Source organism: Sabethes cyaneus, chromosome 2 (assembly GCF_943734655.1).
Source record: "Sabethes cyaneus chromosome 2, idSabCyanKW18_F2, whole genome shotgun sequence".
NCBI lineage: Eukaryota > Metazoa > Arthropoda > Insecta > Diptera > Culicidae > Sabethes > Sabethes cyaneus.
In genome coordinates this window covers 159,954,697-159,969,691 of record NC_071354.1, presented here as the reverse complement: position 1 = coordinate 159,969,691, position 14,995 = coordinate 159,954,697, and the positions used below count along the sequence as shown (strand labels likewise).

At 41.1% G+C, this 14,995-nt stretch overlaps 1 protein-coding gene across 1 annotated transcript; it reads left to right on the top strand.

Annotated features, from left to right (window-relative positions):
- Positions 1–206: 206 nt before the first annotated feature.
- LOC128733801 (steroidogenic acute regulatory protein-like) lies at positions 207–13,014 on the top strand. The gene is made up of 12 exons (XM_053827605.1): positions 207–786; positions 1,521–1,700; positions 1,767–1,924; positions 1,989–2,147; positions 2,213–2,266; positions 2,339–2,471; positions 2,540–2,685; positions 11,261–11,413; positions 11,478–11,582; positions 11,641–12,248; positions 12,315–12,438; positions 12,514–13,014. Exons 2-12 carry the CDS (start codon positions 1,583–1,585, stop codon positions 12,664–12,666), a joined length of 1,911 nt encoding a protein of 636 aa, XP_053683580.1. The 5' UTR covers positions 207–786; positions 1,521–1,582; the 3' UTR covers positions 12,667–13,014.
- The last annotated feature ends 1,981 nt before the right edge of the window (positions 13,015–14,995 follow it).

The window sequence follows — 14,995 nt, the reverse complement described above, 5'->3', positions numbered from 1 at the left end:
TCGATTATTTTTTAAACAAAGTGTTCTGTGTGAGTGTGAGTGAGAATTGGTTAAGGTGGGCACCTTCTGTGTTGCGCGTGTTGCGCCCGTTGCGCCTACATCAGGTTGCGTATTTCTTGTGTTACGCTATTTACCTGATTCTGCGTTGATAGATCTTAGCGTACCAATATGACAGTTTGATTTTGATAATCGTTTGTTTTGTTGTAGCTGTACAGTTCGGTTAGTCATTCCGCTAGATAAAGAAAAAAGTGAATGTATTCGGTTGTTATAAAAGATTAAAATTTGTGCGGTGATCAACAATTAAGTGTTTTGCAACAAAAATGAGTGGTAAATTTAATCAGTTCTCTAGTTGCGTTTGTTCTTCAATATAAACAGTTAGAGCAAGCTGAGAAATCACTAGGGCGGTGTTGATAAATAGCAGTGACCGTCTCGAGTAGAAAATCGCATTTTTATCTTCTTAACAAAGTGGATTCTAATCAACAGGCTTGTGAATAATCAAGATGAAAACAATTTGTCTGCAGGTTGCGAAGTGTCTGCTCTACCTTTTGCTGCTGCTGGTTTTTATTCTGTTCAGCTTTGCTTCCCGTGTGTTGTTCGTGTGAGCTTTTGGCTCCCGATTGATTTTTTTAGTTCCTTTATCAATTCAAGACCCATTCCCCTGACTTCATACCAATAGCAGAAGAAATGCCTTCGTTCTGATCTTGAAACAGAAACTGGCGACAAAACAAACACTGAATCAATTCGCAGTGAAACATGCTAGAACCATCATACTGTGGATAAGCCGTGGTAAACTGTTTACAAATAAAACAAAATAGCTGTCTCCTCTGTCTTGTCTGTCCAGTTTCGTTTTAGTGTTTGTTAAATAGCACATTTGCGTTTGTTGCACATTTAAAAAAAAATGAAACAATTGATAATAGCAAATCTTATTTTTATTGGTTTTCTTAATGTCGATGATCTTAGCAGATATATACTTGTTATTAGAATAGATTCATCCGCTGAGTTATTTGGTCGTATATAATGTAGTAAAAATATCATGCTAATCATCAGTTAGAACTTCTCCTAAATGCAGAAAAATGCATTTAATCAACTAGTATAGTTTTAACCTATAAAGGAATATAAACTTAACAAACGATATTGCAATTTTGATAAATTTCAAATGTTTCGAAATTTTCAATCCTGTTAGGTTATCTTTTCTTATATTGCGTTTTATCTACTTGTAAATACCTATCAACCGAACGCATTACTACATCGTCATTTTTCACCAAAGAAAAAGTAAATGAGTCAACATTTGTATTGTTCCCTCCTTCATCTATAACTTATTGTTTTGCTTATCGATGCAGAAAAGAAAAACCTAACATTTTTATTTTGGTGTTCTCACACTGTACAGCGTTACCATTTTAATTTCTGCTATTTATTACCACCATTATTGCATTCTTTCTGTTAATATTAGCAACTACAGTGTCTTGTCTACCTTAAACTCAATTAACGATCGTGCTTCATTGTTCCTCAATCTTCCGAAGGATTCTTGTAAATTGTCGCTGCATAGCACAGGCGTAAGAGGCGTACGCGCTTCACTTCTCTAATGGCTGATGATGACATCAGGTCAGCCGTTCACTCGATGTACGCTAGCCATCACCAACAGTATCAAACGTATCAATCACAATTCGCCACAGCACAGCCCGGGATGTCTGGACACACAGGTCGTAAAATATATTCGTATTTCTTTTCTTGCATAGATCACGATCCAGTTTTTCTATTCATTGCAGTTCCACGTTCCCAGTCTCACATGGTTAACCTGTTGAGTGAGGATTTCATCGCCGGTTACATGGACGAGGGTCGCATGTCCGTTGTCCGCCGATTCTTCTGTCTGTTTGTCACATTCGATGTGGTGTTTATTTCCTTGCTGTGGATTATCTGTGTTGTGGTACTTTCTATGATTTTTGCTAGTTAAGTTGTTAAGATAACCGAACTCAACGTCGATATTTCAGATAACCGGTGACAACATTGTCCATGCTCTGCAAACTCAAGTGATTCACTACACTATCTACACCTCCCTGTTCGATGTCGTTATAACCGCCTTATTGCGGTTCATATTTTTGATTCTTTTTTATGGATTATTCCATCTAAATCATTGGATTGTGATTTCTGTAAGTACTTGTTTCTTTTTTTATCGCCAACGCTCGTACTATAATTCGTTCTGTTTCGTTTGTAGCTTTCTACAACTGGTTCTTGTGGCTTTTTAATCTACAAAGTGTTTATGTACAATGTAAGTTAAAACGCAGATAAAGTGAGACCCATTTAGCCTATTAACTGATCCGCACCAATCTCGCTTTTGCAGTGGACAGCGACACCTCAACCCGTTTTCGAAGTTTTATTGATCGTGGTGTCTTTCGTTCTTGCATGGGGCGAAGCATGGTTTTTAGACTGCAGAGTTATTCCACAGGAGAGATATGCTAGGAACTATTATGTCGGTAAGAGCAAACAGAAAAAGCTCATTATTACATTCATTGCCAAAATGTTTTTTTTTTAAATACTCTAGCTCTTACCAATCCATCAGCGGATGTGCAAACTCCACTTCTGCCGCCATTCTTGAACTCAGTTTTAGCAGGTAGAACCGAAAGCGTTGGAAACTTCTATTCTCCTTATGATTCCATTCCTAACAGCGAGGATGAAGAAGATGAACAGGTAAATGGTTAAGCGAATATTAGCTCTAATGCAACGCTCTAAAAAGTTAATTTTTGGCTTAACTCTTTTGGGTTGTCCAAGCGTTCGTTCACACACGTGTGTTTTGCTTGTATGTTTATTTTTCCACAGTTTCATACCGAGTCGCATCATAGTAGGGATTAAATTAAATCCTTGTGCTGGACAGTTGCAACTATAGATTGATAGGGGTACATAGTTACTGCAGGGTTCTTGATAACACGCTGAAAAAGCGCAAACTCAGATTGAATTTTTAATGCAAAAGAAGGAAAAACAGGGAACAAAAAATAAGCGCGAAAACTAGCAAAACGTAGACTACGAAAAAACAGAAGCAAACTAGTATAACAGACCATTTTGAACTTACTGAAATGACCTAGTATTATTTTATGAAGATCTTGCTACATATTTCTTTCTATTGCAACTACAATATGCATTAAAATGTGTAATTCATATACGAATTTTTTTTTTTCGCTTTTGTATTTGTCATTTTCAACGGCTTTTAGGACTACTCAGAGAAGTTAATATTTCGGCAAAGTTAATCAACCTAATTTCTAATCGATTATCTTTTCCGAAAGTCCACTGTATTGCTATTTTTTGGACTGTTATTTTTATCTCTGCTGGACAGAAATGTTTTGCACATCGCAGTTTTTTATAGCTTGAGCCCTAGGAGCGCATAGCGGAAAAACTTAATCTTGTCAAATTGTGATGTGGGCTTTCTATGGTTTGATTTGAAGCGGCACATATGCTTATTCAATTAGCACACGATCTTTGATCTTTAATTGCGCTTATTTCACTCTAAGCGAACTATTCGTACTCAGTAGAGTCTCATCTTTTGGATTGTGCGAACCTACTGTGCTATTTTGCATCGCAATGAAGAACTTTATTTGGAATTTTTTCCTTGGTTCTAGAAAAAAGGAATCTTCTATAGACAGTTGTACATTCGTGAGTGTAAGCTATTCCAATGAGTTAAGATTGTTAACAGTGTAATTTAACGCCTAATCAGCGTACAGATTTTGACATCATAATCATGTCATATGCGATTGTTTTAAGACCAAATGTTGCTCTGGTAACTTGCCCCTAATATTCAGGTGACAGAACCAACATTGAGCAACAGCGAGCCGCATGTAGCTCCAAAAAACCCAACCTAACCGCACCTTAATGTTTGACGGAAAAGTATGAACGAAACTTTAAACCCGATCGCCATGTTGAATAAAGATTTTCAATTTGGATTTTCTATTTGTATCATACCTGTTAGGTATTCTCTTTAGCATGCGCAGGTAATAATGGAGAGGTAAAGTGGAGGGTGTGGAGAGAAGATTAACTCTGAAAATTCAAAGCACTGAATTGATTGCGAGAAGTAGATTTGTGAGTCTTGTTGCTGCAGAAATGTGTGCAAAAACAGAAGCTTGAAGTCAGGTAGCAGAAGAATCGGTATTTTGTTGATACACAGTAAAAACAACAGTGGTCCAAGATGACTTTCTCGGGCTATACCAAAGAAACAGCAAAAGTATGAAAATACTTTTTTTGCCCTTACCTGAACCTGATAGAATGCAGTTTCAAGATCTGTATACAAAACTTTTTCTTTCTCCTCCTCTAGCAGCTTAGAGCAGGGGTGGATCGAACTGTATCAAGTACTTGTCTTTATTGTACTCGGTCCTGGGCTACTGGTCGCCAATTCGTTGAGTGTCTCGAAGACTCGTGCTATTGTCGGCAATAATCAGAGATCGCAAATACTACTGCAGTCGAAAAGATCCGGAACTGACTCCATAATTTCGAACGAACCGATTCACGTGCATTACCAGTACAATTTTTACGATAGAACGACTTTTTTGACATTCAAGTTAATTTTAAAGATCATCGTATCTTTTGTGTTTATAATACAGAGCAGTTCGTAGGGTTACTTTTTGCAGGTGTTATAAGATAACCGATTTAGCAGAGTAAAGAATCTGCATAAAATTTTGTGCCTAAATTATGAAATAAATGAATTAAACGTTACACAAGAAATGTTACAAACAGCCTCCGTTTATGAAAAGTTCGTTTATCTTCTAGTATAATTAATCACTAGGGTGGTTGCGATATTTCCTACCACAAAGTTGTAGATAATTTATTTTGCAGAAACGAAAATTGTGTCTCGTCTGTGCATAGCTATATAACGATTTTTCTTGATTATGTCAGGGTGGGTCTTAAAAATTAATTTTTTTTGCTCTAACATTTTTATTTGAAAACCAGTTTGGAAGCTGTGTTGGGATAACTTTTTGGGCATAAAATGATGCATTTTTTGAAGCCAGTGGACTCCCGTTCGTTTGAACGATTCTTCATGCAAACTAACGGGGTTCGTTTTTAATTTGAACAACTAGCAACCCTAAATATGCTGAAACTTGTATGAACTGGCCGCCCTGCTCTTTGTTATTGTTTTGGTGGTTTGATTTAGTCTCGTTTAGTTGGTAGTTGCAAGCAGCGAATATGTTATTCTCCGATCGGATTTCTATCGTAATCGTTAGGAAATGAAATGTGAAACTGATTAAACTAGGGTAGATGCTCCAGTAGTTGTGGTAGTACCAGTAGTGGTGGAAACTCGAAATCTATATCTATATCTATATCTATATCTATATCTATATCTATATATCTATATCTATATATGTATATAAAAATGAAATGCTGTTCGTGTGTTCGGTATAGACTCGCAAATCGCTCGACGGATTTTGATGAAACTTGACATACACATTGCGTTTGATGTGAGGAATGTTGTTAGCATGGTTTGAGACCCCTCCCCCCTCTAGAAGTGGGGGCTCCCATACAAATGGAACACAAATTTCTTCATAACTCGGGAACTAATCAAGCAAATGGAACCACATATGGCATGTAGGGGTTTCAAGAGACAGGATTTTTTCTATTGTTGTTTGAGACCCTCTCCCGCTAGAAGGTTGGGCTCCCATACAAATGAAACACAAATTTCTCTAGGACTCGGGAACTAATCAAGCAAATGGAACCAAATTTGACATGTGAAGGTTTTTGGAGATGGAATTTTTTTTTCTATGGTAGATTGAGAAACCTCCTTCTTCTAAGAGGGGGGGGCTCCCATACAAATAAAACACAAATTTCCCCATAACTCGACTATTAATCAAGCAAATGAATTTGGGGGTTACTGGTGGCAAAAATTTTTTCTATGGCGTATTGAGATTCCTGCACTGCACTGATATTTTATTACGATTTTGCCAACATTACCATTTTAAGGGTCGGTAATAAAACCCAAATCGTTACGTTGGACTTGCTGCTCGAGTCACAAATGCTGATGCGTTGGATAAGAATCAAATCTTTAGGATTATGCATGTACCCCCTTTTTAAAACGGCGTAGCAACGCGCGCCGGGTCCTCTAGTATATTATAATTTTGGCGGATTTCGAGATAATTTTAGTTTTCTATTATTAAATATATATTTGTTAACAGTTTTATCTAAGATACACAGTTAAAATTCAAGATGTTGGTGCAAAAATTACAAATTCCTTTTCAGCAGACCAATAAAGTTCAATTGCTTAAGAAATTCGTAACAATCCATAGCATTTAAAACAAGCCTACGTTGTTATCTACCTGCTGTCATGCTTATTGCAAGCGTTACTAAGGCGGTAAACAACATTCTACTATTATTGGCAAATTTTCCACTATTATAGGAACATTACCACTTCTTTAGAAGCACATACTAATGTCAGGAAAAGCAATATTTTAGATATATCAACCAGCAGAATGGTATAATTTTGGTATGTATTTAAAGCCAACACTATGGTGCACCATATTATCATGTACTTCAATTGGAAACTGCTAAATTGAGCGTTCAAATTGTCTTTACACACTATTCCCCGACATAATCCCTCCATTACTGGAGCATCTACCCTATGATTATACCCGCTAGATCAGTACAAACAAATCGTTTTTATGTGCATTGTCTGCGAAGGCAAATGATGCCATATTGAGAATGAAATTTGAACCATTTTTAATTTGCAAATCGTGCAAACCAGCGGGGTTCAAATTAAAAAGTGTTTAGATTAATAACGGTCACACGAACGGGGGTCTACGGTAGTTGCTCTCTATTGTCTGAAGGAAGTTATAGAAGTTTTTGTTCCAAAATATTACAGTTTTCCACGACATCTTACACTTTCGTTGATTTTCAAAATCAGAAGGCATGGTCTAAAAATACGAACCTAAATCTATAAAGTCCATGGAATAACATTTTCCAAACTTCTCCTGTACTGCTGAAAAACGCATTAAAAAGTAAGTATTTGTTCATTTATATGAGGAATTTCACGCCAATTCGTCTATGGGATTGGCTGCTCCCTCTCAGAATTCAATGAAACTTTGTGTGTGTAAAGAGTTCATGTTAATTAGCAACTTTGCATGCATAGGTTTTCCAAAATTGGTCTAGACTAACCGTACATTGACGCCAGCCATCCAACCCTCTATTACGCTTATAGCATCTGAAGCCAGCATTACCACCTCTTCTAGAAACTCTCCTACAACTGTTACGGCAATATCATCGGCGAAACCTGTGATCTCGACCCCAGTGGGCAGTTCGCGCCACAGCACCTCATCGTACATGGCATTCTAGAGTGTGGGACCGAGAATCGAGCCCTGTGGAACACCCGCTGTCACTTTGTGCTTCTTCGCCCCATCAGCCGTGTCGTTACTAGCGTCCGGTTCTCAAAGTAACTGGTGGCTTACCTGCATAGATGGTCCGATAGCCTCATCTTATGCAGCGCTAACGCGATTGCTCTCCAGCTAGCGCCGTTAAAGGCGTTTTTGACATCGATTGTGACTATGGCACAATACCTGGCGCCTTGTCTTTTCTGTCTTATAGGCTTCTCGGCCCTCTCTATGACGGACTTGATGGCGCCAACAGTGGACTTCCCCTTACGGAAGCCAAACTGCTTGCTTGCCAGCCCGACATCACTCTTCACTACAAGCGTCGGCCTGTTTAGGATTACCCGCTCTAGCAATTTGCCTAACGTGTCCAATAGGCAAATTGGCCTGTGCGACGAGGATCACCAGGTGGTTTCGGCTTCGGTAGCAGCACCAATCTTTGGACTTTCCATTTGTCTGGAAATTCGCATACTTCTAGGCAGTTCTGAAGCGTCTCTCTAAACATATCGGCATATGCTTGGATTGCCGCTTTGAGTGCCTCGTTCGGAATCCCGTCAGGACCGGGAGTTTTCTTCGTTTGTAAAACCCCGGGAAATTACAACGAGTTCCTCATTCGTGATCGGAAAAAAGATATCATTCGATTGACTATACGCGGTCTGGAACGGAGAAGAGCGATGGTCTCACTCCACCAGCATACCGAGCGACGACCGTTCGTAGGCTGCCCCGTCCTAGGCATAGTGGTATAACATGCTCGTACTAGGACGTTGGTCAGCTTACGGGCACCCAGGTTCGAGCGGTTGCTCTGCGCTGAGTGTTTCAACGAACAGGTCTTTGTCGAAGGTCTTCACTTTCCACCTCCTCCCGGTCGACTTCAACCCGCGTGACCGTGACATCCGTCGTTCAATCGTGTACCGTGGTTGGCGATCGCTATGTGTGTAATCAAAGGACACCCTCCAGCCCATGTTGAAAAGCAACGTTGGGCTGCAGAAGGTGATATCGATTGTTGTGCCCCCCTACGAAAGGTACTGACGGATCCCGCGTTAGCCAGATTTACGTCCAGCTTGGACATAGCTTCCAGTAAGCTTTGCCCCCTAGGGTAGCGCACCTGATAACCCATTCGACTGCCCAAGCATTGAAGTCTACACCAATGACCACCGGCTTGTGGCCCGTGAGCTCGTCGGTAGGCGCGTCTAGCAACCGGTCAAACTGCTCCGGTGATCACCTAGGTGGAGCGTAGCAGTTGCAGATGTAGACGCCATCGACCACAGCAATCACGAACTCCTCTTGGCCGGTCGATACCACCTCCTGGGTATCTACCCATAACAGCAATCGCCGCCATCCGACCTTTATCGTTTACCTAGTTTACGCTGCCCCGGGGGACCCGGTAGGGGTCCGCGATAATGGCAATATCGCACGACTGCCGTTTGCCAAAGCAACTGCTGTGCCGTGTCACAGTGGTTTAGGTTAATCTGTATAACTTGCACCATTATCGATGCATGGCCCTCTTAAAAGTCGCACACAGTGGGCCACCTGTTGCGTGCTTATTACCTGCTTATGCTGTGCAGGGCAAGAATCTGGGAGGTTTAGAGGGTGTAGCCAAAGTGTTCTTCGCCGCAACGCCTGCATAGCTTGGACCGATTGGGAGCCTTACACTTGCCCGCATGATGGCCGAAGCCATGCACCTGAAACCGCGTTCCACACGCTACTAGGTCACAAGTGTACACACTGACCATCCTACTTTTATTTTGTCGGACGCCAATATTTTGTTGGCTTCTAGCACATTAATAGTTGCGGTTTGCATATGGCCGTATGCTTTTCGCAACCTGATGTCCGTGGGTGCCACCTCAACCTTGATTTCGTCCCGCAGAGCATCCTTCAGGTCAACTGCCGTCGTAATCTCGTCGAGGTTCTTGCACTCGACGAGAGTACGCTACGATGGGTCCTTGACCTGGCCCGCCTAGCCCGGGGATTGCTCAACCAGATCCCTATAGTTCGAGCTCTGGACCGAGTTGGGTCCTTTTTGAGCTGGATTCGGTGGGTCTTTACCACATTGACCCCAAGTTCCTGCAGCTTGGGGTTCATTCAAACCTTACGAAGTAGGTCCGCGTACGACATTTGGCCTGTCAGCTTCACTACTAAGGCGTCGCCCTTATGGGCCCGTCTTGGCTTTGGCTTTGCATTCGTAGCCTCATCGGTTTAGGCTTAGGCGGTTTACGCTTAACCACCCGCTAATAGTGCCCGGCTAGTGCAGCCGGGACCGCCTCCACATGTTTACCGGGGTCCATGGTCATGCGTAGTCGCCTTGCGCTTGGCAAGCGGTGTACGCGCATGGCTAGGCATGGTCAGGGCCGCTAAGGCTCATGCCTCTCCACATCGGCAGCTATGACGGTAGAGCGGAGGTTCACCGCTAGCTTTTTAATGTCGAGATGAACATTAGACCGTGAGTTGATGAACGAGTACAACTCGTCCACCAACCTTTTGGTTTCCTCCAACTTGCTATTGGCTGCTTGCTACTTCTTCGCCTACTCTCGTTTGTTGATGATCTTGAGCTGTATGCAAAAGTAGAGAATACGTCTGATGCCGCGGTTCTACAAGAGCAGCTATCGATCTTCGCGAAATGGTGCATAGATGCTGAACTCCGACAAATGCGAAGTTACATTCTCCAGGAAATCAAACCCTCTCGTCTTCGACTATACGCTATCAGACGTGCTTTTAAGCCGCGATAACTATGTCAAGGGCTTGGGAATACTGCTCGACTCTCTGTTGTCTCTAAGCTCTCTACTGTGCACTAGTCCGCTCCAATCTTGAGTAGTGCGCTCCAGTGTGGAGTCCCTACTACCCAAATGGTACTGACGGAATCGAGTCAGTGTAGCGCAGTTTCTTCAGTTTCGCTCTTCAGAGATTGTGATGGAACGACCCCTTCCAGCTGCCTTACTATGAACACCGCTGCTGACTCATCGATCTTAACCTCTTGAATGCTCATCGCGATGTGATCAGAACCATAGTTGCCCTTGATGTGCTGACCTCGTGAGTGGATTGGCCATCTATTGTCGCTACCCTCGACATTCACGCTCAAAATCAAACTCTACGTAATGGCTACTTTTCTGTGCGTACCGCAACGGCGAACCAACTACAGCCGCTTTAAAACAATCATCGGTCTGCAACGCCACTTTAATCGCTTTAAAATCAGCTTAGATTTCAACGTTAGCCGCGTGGTTCTGAAAACTTCGAGCAAACATTTGTGTTGATGACTACATAGTTTTCCAGATTAAAATGCCTATGAAAATGAACTAAATTTACTATCTTCTACATTTGATGACGAAAAACTGCAATAGTAACGGCTGATGGTTGCCAGTCCTGCTAATGTTGGTAATTTGCAATTACACATTTTATAAAAAGCACTAGAAAAGGTATAGGTAATATCAGAAATCACAAAACACGTGCACAAAAAGTTTCAAGTTTCAAATAATCAAGTTTCATGTATGCAAACATAAAAGGAAGCCGGAATTTTAATGCATTCGTTATGTCGCGTTCGATTGATCGATTCGAGCGCACCCGCTTTTGTTCTTAATTTAACCTCCGAATTCGTTAAATCAAGGTTTTGACTTTATTCTATCGCTTACATTGTGCCATATGTAGATCAGTTTCTATCCACCGATCGTCAAAACAGCAACCTACATCCTGCATAGACTATATGTTCGGTATGAGCAAGATTCACTTTTTGAATTATTTTGAATATCAATTATTATTGTGGGGAGAATCTACAAATAACCAAACACAGAGAACGCACAGTTCGTCTTCAGCCGTGAGCATTGTCACATGTCCACCCGATCTATCATGTTCTACAGAACTAACGGTTTCAAAGTGGATCACCCACAAGCTCTAGTTTAGTATTTTGTTTTTAATGCAGATGTTTTTGCACGTTGCAGGATGAAGAATTCAAAAAGATGGGCAGTGAATGCGTACGCAAAGCGTATTCTCTGTTAGAATCGACCGATTGGAAGCTGGAAAAGATGACTTCCAAAGGAGACACAATCCAAAGCTGCACTCAGGATAAACTTGGAAAAATATATCGATTAACGGTATTGTCCTCATAAATGCGATTAGTTGAAAGCTATTGTAACAAAATACACTTGAATTTTTTAGGGGAAAATCCACTATCCTGCTAGAAAACTGCTGCAGGAGCTGTATTATAAAATAGAAGAAGTACCCAACTGGAATCCAACACTGCTGGAGTCGAAAATCATTCGGGTAATACATGAATAACCCTTCCTGCGTCACTATTCCTATAGAAAAAAACATATTTCAGAAAATCGACAGTCACACAGACATCTCCTATCAGGCGACCATTGGCGGCGGAGGTGGTGTCGTCAAAAGTCGAGACTTCGTCAACCTGCGTTGCTGGCATTTGTGCCGCGAAGGACGCGTGATAGAAGGTGTTGATCTGTTTCCTGCCGATTCGAAAGCTATGGGTCCGCTGACACCGGTCACCGAGGAGGCCGATGAAGACGAGGAAGACAATGATAGCGATGGACTGAATGGTGCTAGCGATAGTGACGAGGACGGTATGCTGGCTCAATCATCGCCGCACGTTACCAAATCTTGTAGTGAATTTAAGTTAGGCAGCAGTAGTGAGCAAAAGACTAAAACGGCATTTGCGACGCTCAGTAAGAGTCTTGGCGCGCAGGATTTCCAACATGCCGGAAGCGGAGGCAATTCAGACCCGGAGGAAGTGTTTTCCGATGCGTTGACTGAACATCAAGAACGTTTAAAAGAGTCGGAAAGCCAGGATAGAGTAAGTAAGGATGGGAAAGCAAAATCCGGTGGGTCTGCAACGCAAAAAAGCGGAAATGTATTTGTCAGTGCTGCGATCAGTATCGAGTACCCCAGTGTTCCCGCTACAACCAAGTATACTAGGTAATAACAGGGATGTTTACTTTTATATTTTTATGTACTTTCACGAAGCACCGTTTTTCATTGCAGGGGCGAAAATAAAGTTTCTTGTTGGGCAATGCGTGAACTTGACGACCAAACAGGTTACTGCATTTTTGAGTGGTTACTCTGTTTGGATTTGAAGGGATATATTCCACGCTACGTTCTAGACACTGTGAGTAATTTATCTCTCCTGAAGAGGAAGCTATGATTTGACCTAACATGTTAAACCTCGTTTTTTCTCGTATAGGCCTACACTACTCTAATGCAAGACTATATGGTACATCTCCGCAACTACGTAGCGGTACTTCGAAAACAAGAAAAAGTGCCTGCAGCAAGCGCGTCCGCAAACTCCCGGATAGACGTGAATAACCCTTCTGTTTGTAAGCCTAAATCTTCCTAATTTATTTAGTCAATTCTAGAGCAGCAGCGATTTCGATGAAAAGCGTAGGCCGTAAATTCATTTTTGAATCATATATTTTACAGTCACTTTATTGGTTCAATATACTTTACGGTGATTAAATTAGAATTTGATTTTACAAATCCTGCCATCGTTACTCTACTGCTCTCCACATAACCATTGTGAGTTTACTAAGGAATAGTGACCAAGCTTTACCTTTAGGTTAATGATTTACGTTATTCGCTTAGGTATACTTTCCTCCGTAGAATAAAGTTTAGCAACTCATATGACAACATTCGCAATCTGACTTTTTGCGTCGTATTTTATATATTGTGATATGAATAAATTTCGCTATCGAAACAATCACATTTTTACCGTATTTTAATTGTATAACAGGAAATAAAATCTAGATAAATGGCTTAAAATCTTACAAGCTGCCAAGTTCACAATTCTTACAACGCTTCTTGGATTTTGGATTTCTGACTTTTAGTTGAACGCATTCTGCTGATAATATGCAATACCTAAAGCCAACTTTTAACCGATCGCACAAACTAGTTCAAGTGTTGAGTAACTCATGTCAGTTTGAGTTGACTTCAAACTCTTCCGGGTTTCAACTAGATATCATTTTAAACAAAGCAGAGCAACATAAAACTTGATACTCACAGTTTATCGCATATAAGTATATTAGTCAAGTTGAGTTGTGTGCTTTTGTGATGGGATACTGTGAGGTGCTCTAATTCCGTGCACAGTCTAAAACTGTGGCGCCTAACGGTTTCCTAGCGAAACATGCAGAATATTTTCGAAAAAATTCATTCAGGCATTGTTGGAGAAAACGTACATGTCTTTTTAGAGAGATTGTGAGATTGGCTGCACGGAATTAGGAGCCAAAATTAGCCACACGGAAATAAGGCACCGCACGGTACACATTGGCTGCTCACATGTGGTCTGCTTATGTGTGACAATGACTCACGGCCGTTTGCTAAAATATAATTTCCTCGATACCCTATCATTGTGCATGTGACATTCAATTGCGAAATGGAAGATTTAATTTCTTCAACACTATATTGAATATTGATAAGACTTAAAAGTACCAACAATGTCTTATTTTAGCTAAATAGCGTTGATCTCATATTCAAAAAAAATCCGAACTTTACTCTCATGTTACCCATGATTGCCTTGCGCAACAAGGTTATTCACTAAAACTGCTGGCTTGAGTTATCGATTATACCTATTACTAAACAGTGATCCAGTGATGAAGCGTTGAAGGTCATATAGGCCATATGTCAATAACGGTCAATAACGGAACCAGCATAAGGCCATTACAAATTATTTTTAAAATTTTTGTCACCCCCCTAGTGTTCGAGTTGAGTTAACGCTTCTAGCACGAAATAGAAATTGAAATTCAAACAGTGGAATTTTCGAAAATCGGCCAAAAAAATTTTCTTTCATTTTTGGCTTTTTTTCCGTAGATTTTTGCATGGAAAATAATCACGTATATATTAAAAGCAAGAATAGATTTGGTTTTCACGTTTAAACTTTAATTAAAAATGCCTAAAATTCAGGCCCCCCCTTCAGCGGCCCAACACCGGAGGAACAAAAACTTTTTAAAATATTTGTAATGGCGTAACTTCGGGAAAAATATTGAAAGATAAATAAGTTACGTCCATTTTAGCGAATTTTTCGAATTTCTGATGTAGATCTTAGACCGTATTAATTGAGTAGTAAACCTCGAGAGGTGCACTTTTGCCGTTGATACTGGCGCCTCAGACTACTGCACGTAATCCTCGGCAGTTTGAAAGTTTTATAGTTGCTTGCCTGCTTGACTTTACCGCGTTTAACCTTTATGTGGGCGATATTTTTTTTCATAATCACTTTAACGAGGCGTGAATACTAACCACTACACCGGGATTGAACCCATGGGGGCGATATCGTGTACCTATTTTGATAATTACATGTTAATAAAATTATGTAGGTGATGTCTATCGCTATGAAACTATCTGACAGGTGCAAGGTCACGGAGTCTGCATTGACAAGCGAATGGAAACACGGAATCCTCCACGAGGTGCCGGCTGGGGTACGGTAGCCAAAGTTGCGCACCTGGTGGTATGCAACTTTGGTTGTCGTATACAGACAGAGAAGGTGGAACACTCGCCGTGTGGTTTCCGGCTACCTAATCATGCAGTTCGGCGCAGGATTTTCGGAGGGCGCGGCTGCGGGATATGAGCACACCGGGAGAGAGTTATTTTCTCAGCTGGCTTAGCACAGAGAGAGAGAGACTCTTAATCGGTCTGTTTTACACAATCTGCACTTACGCCCTTTGGCGGTTGGGGCC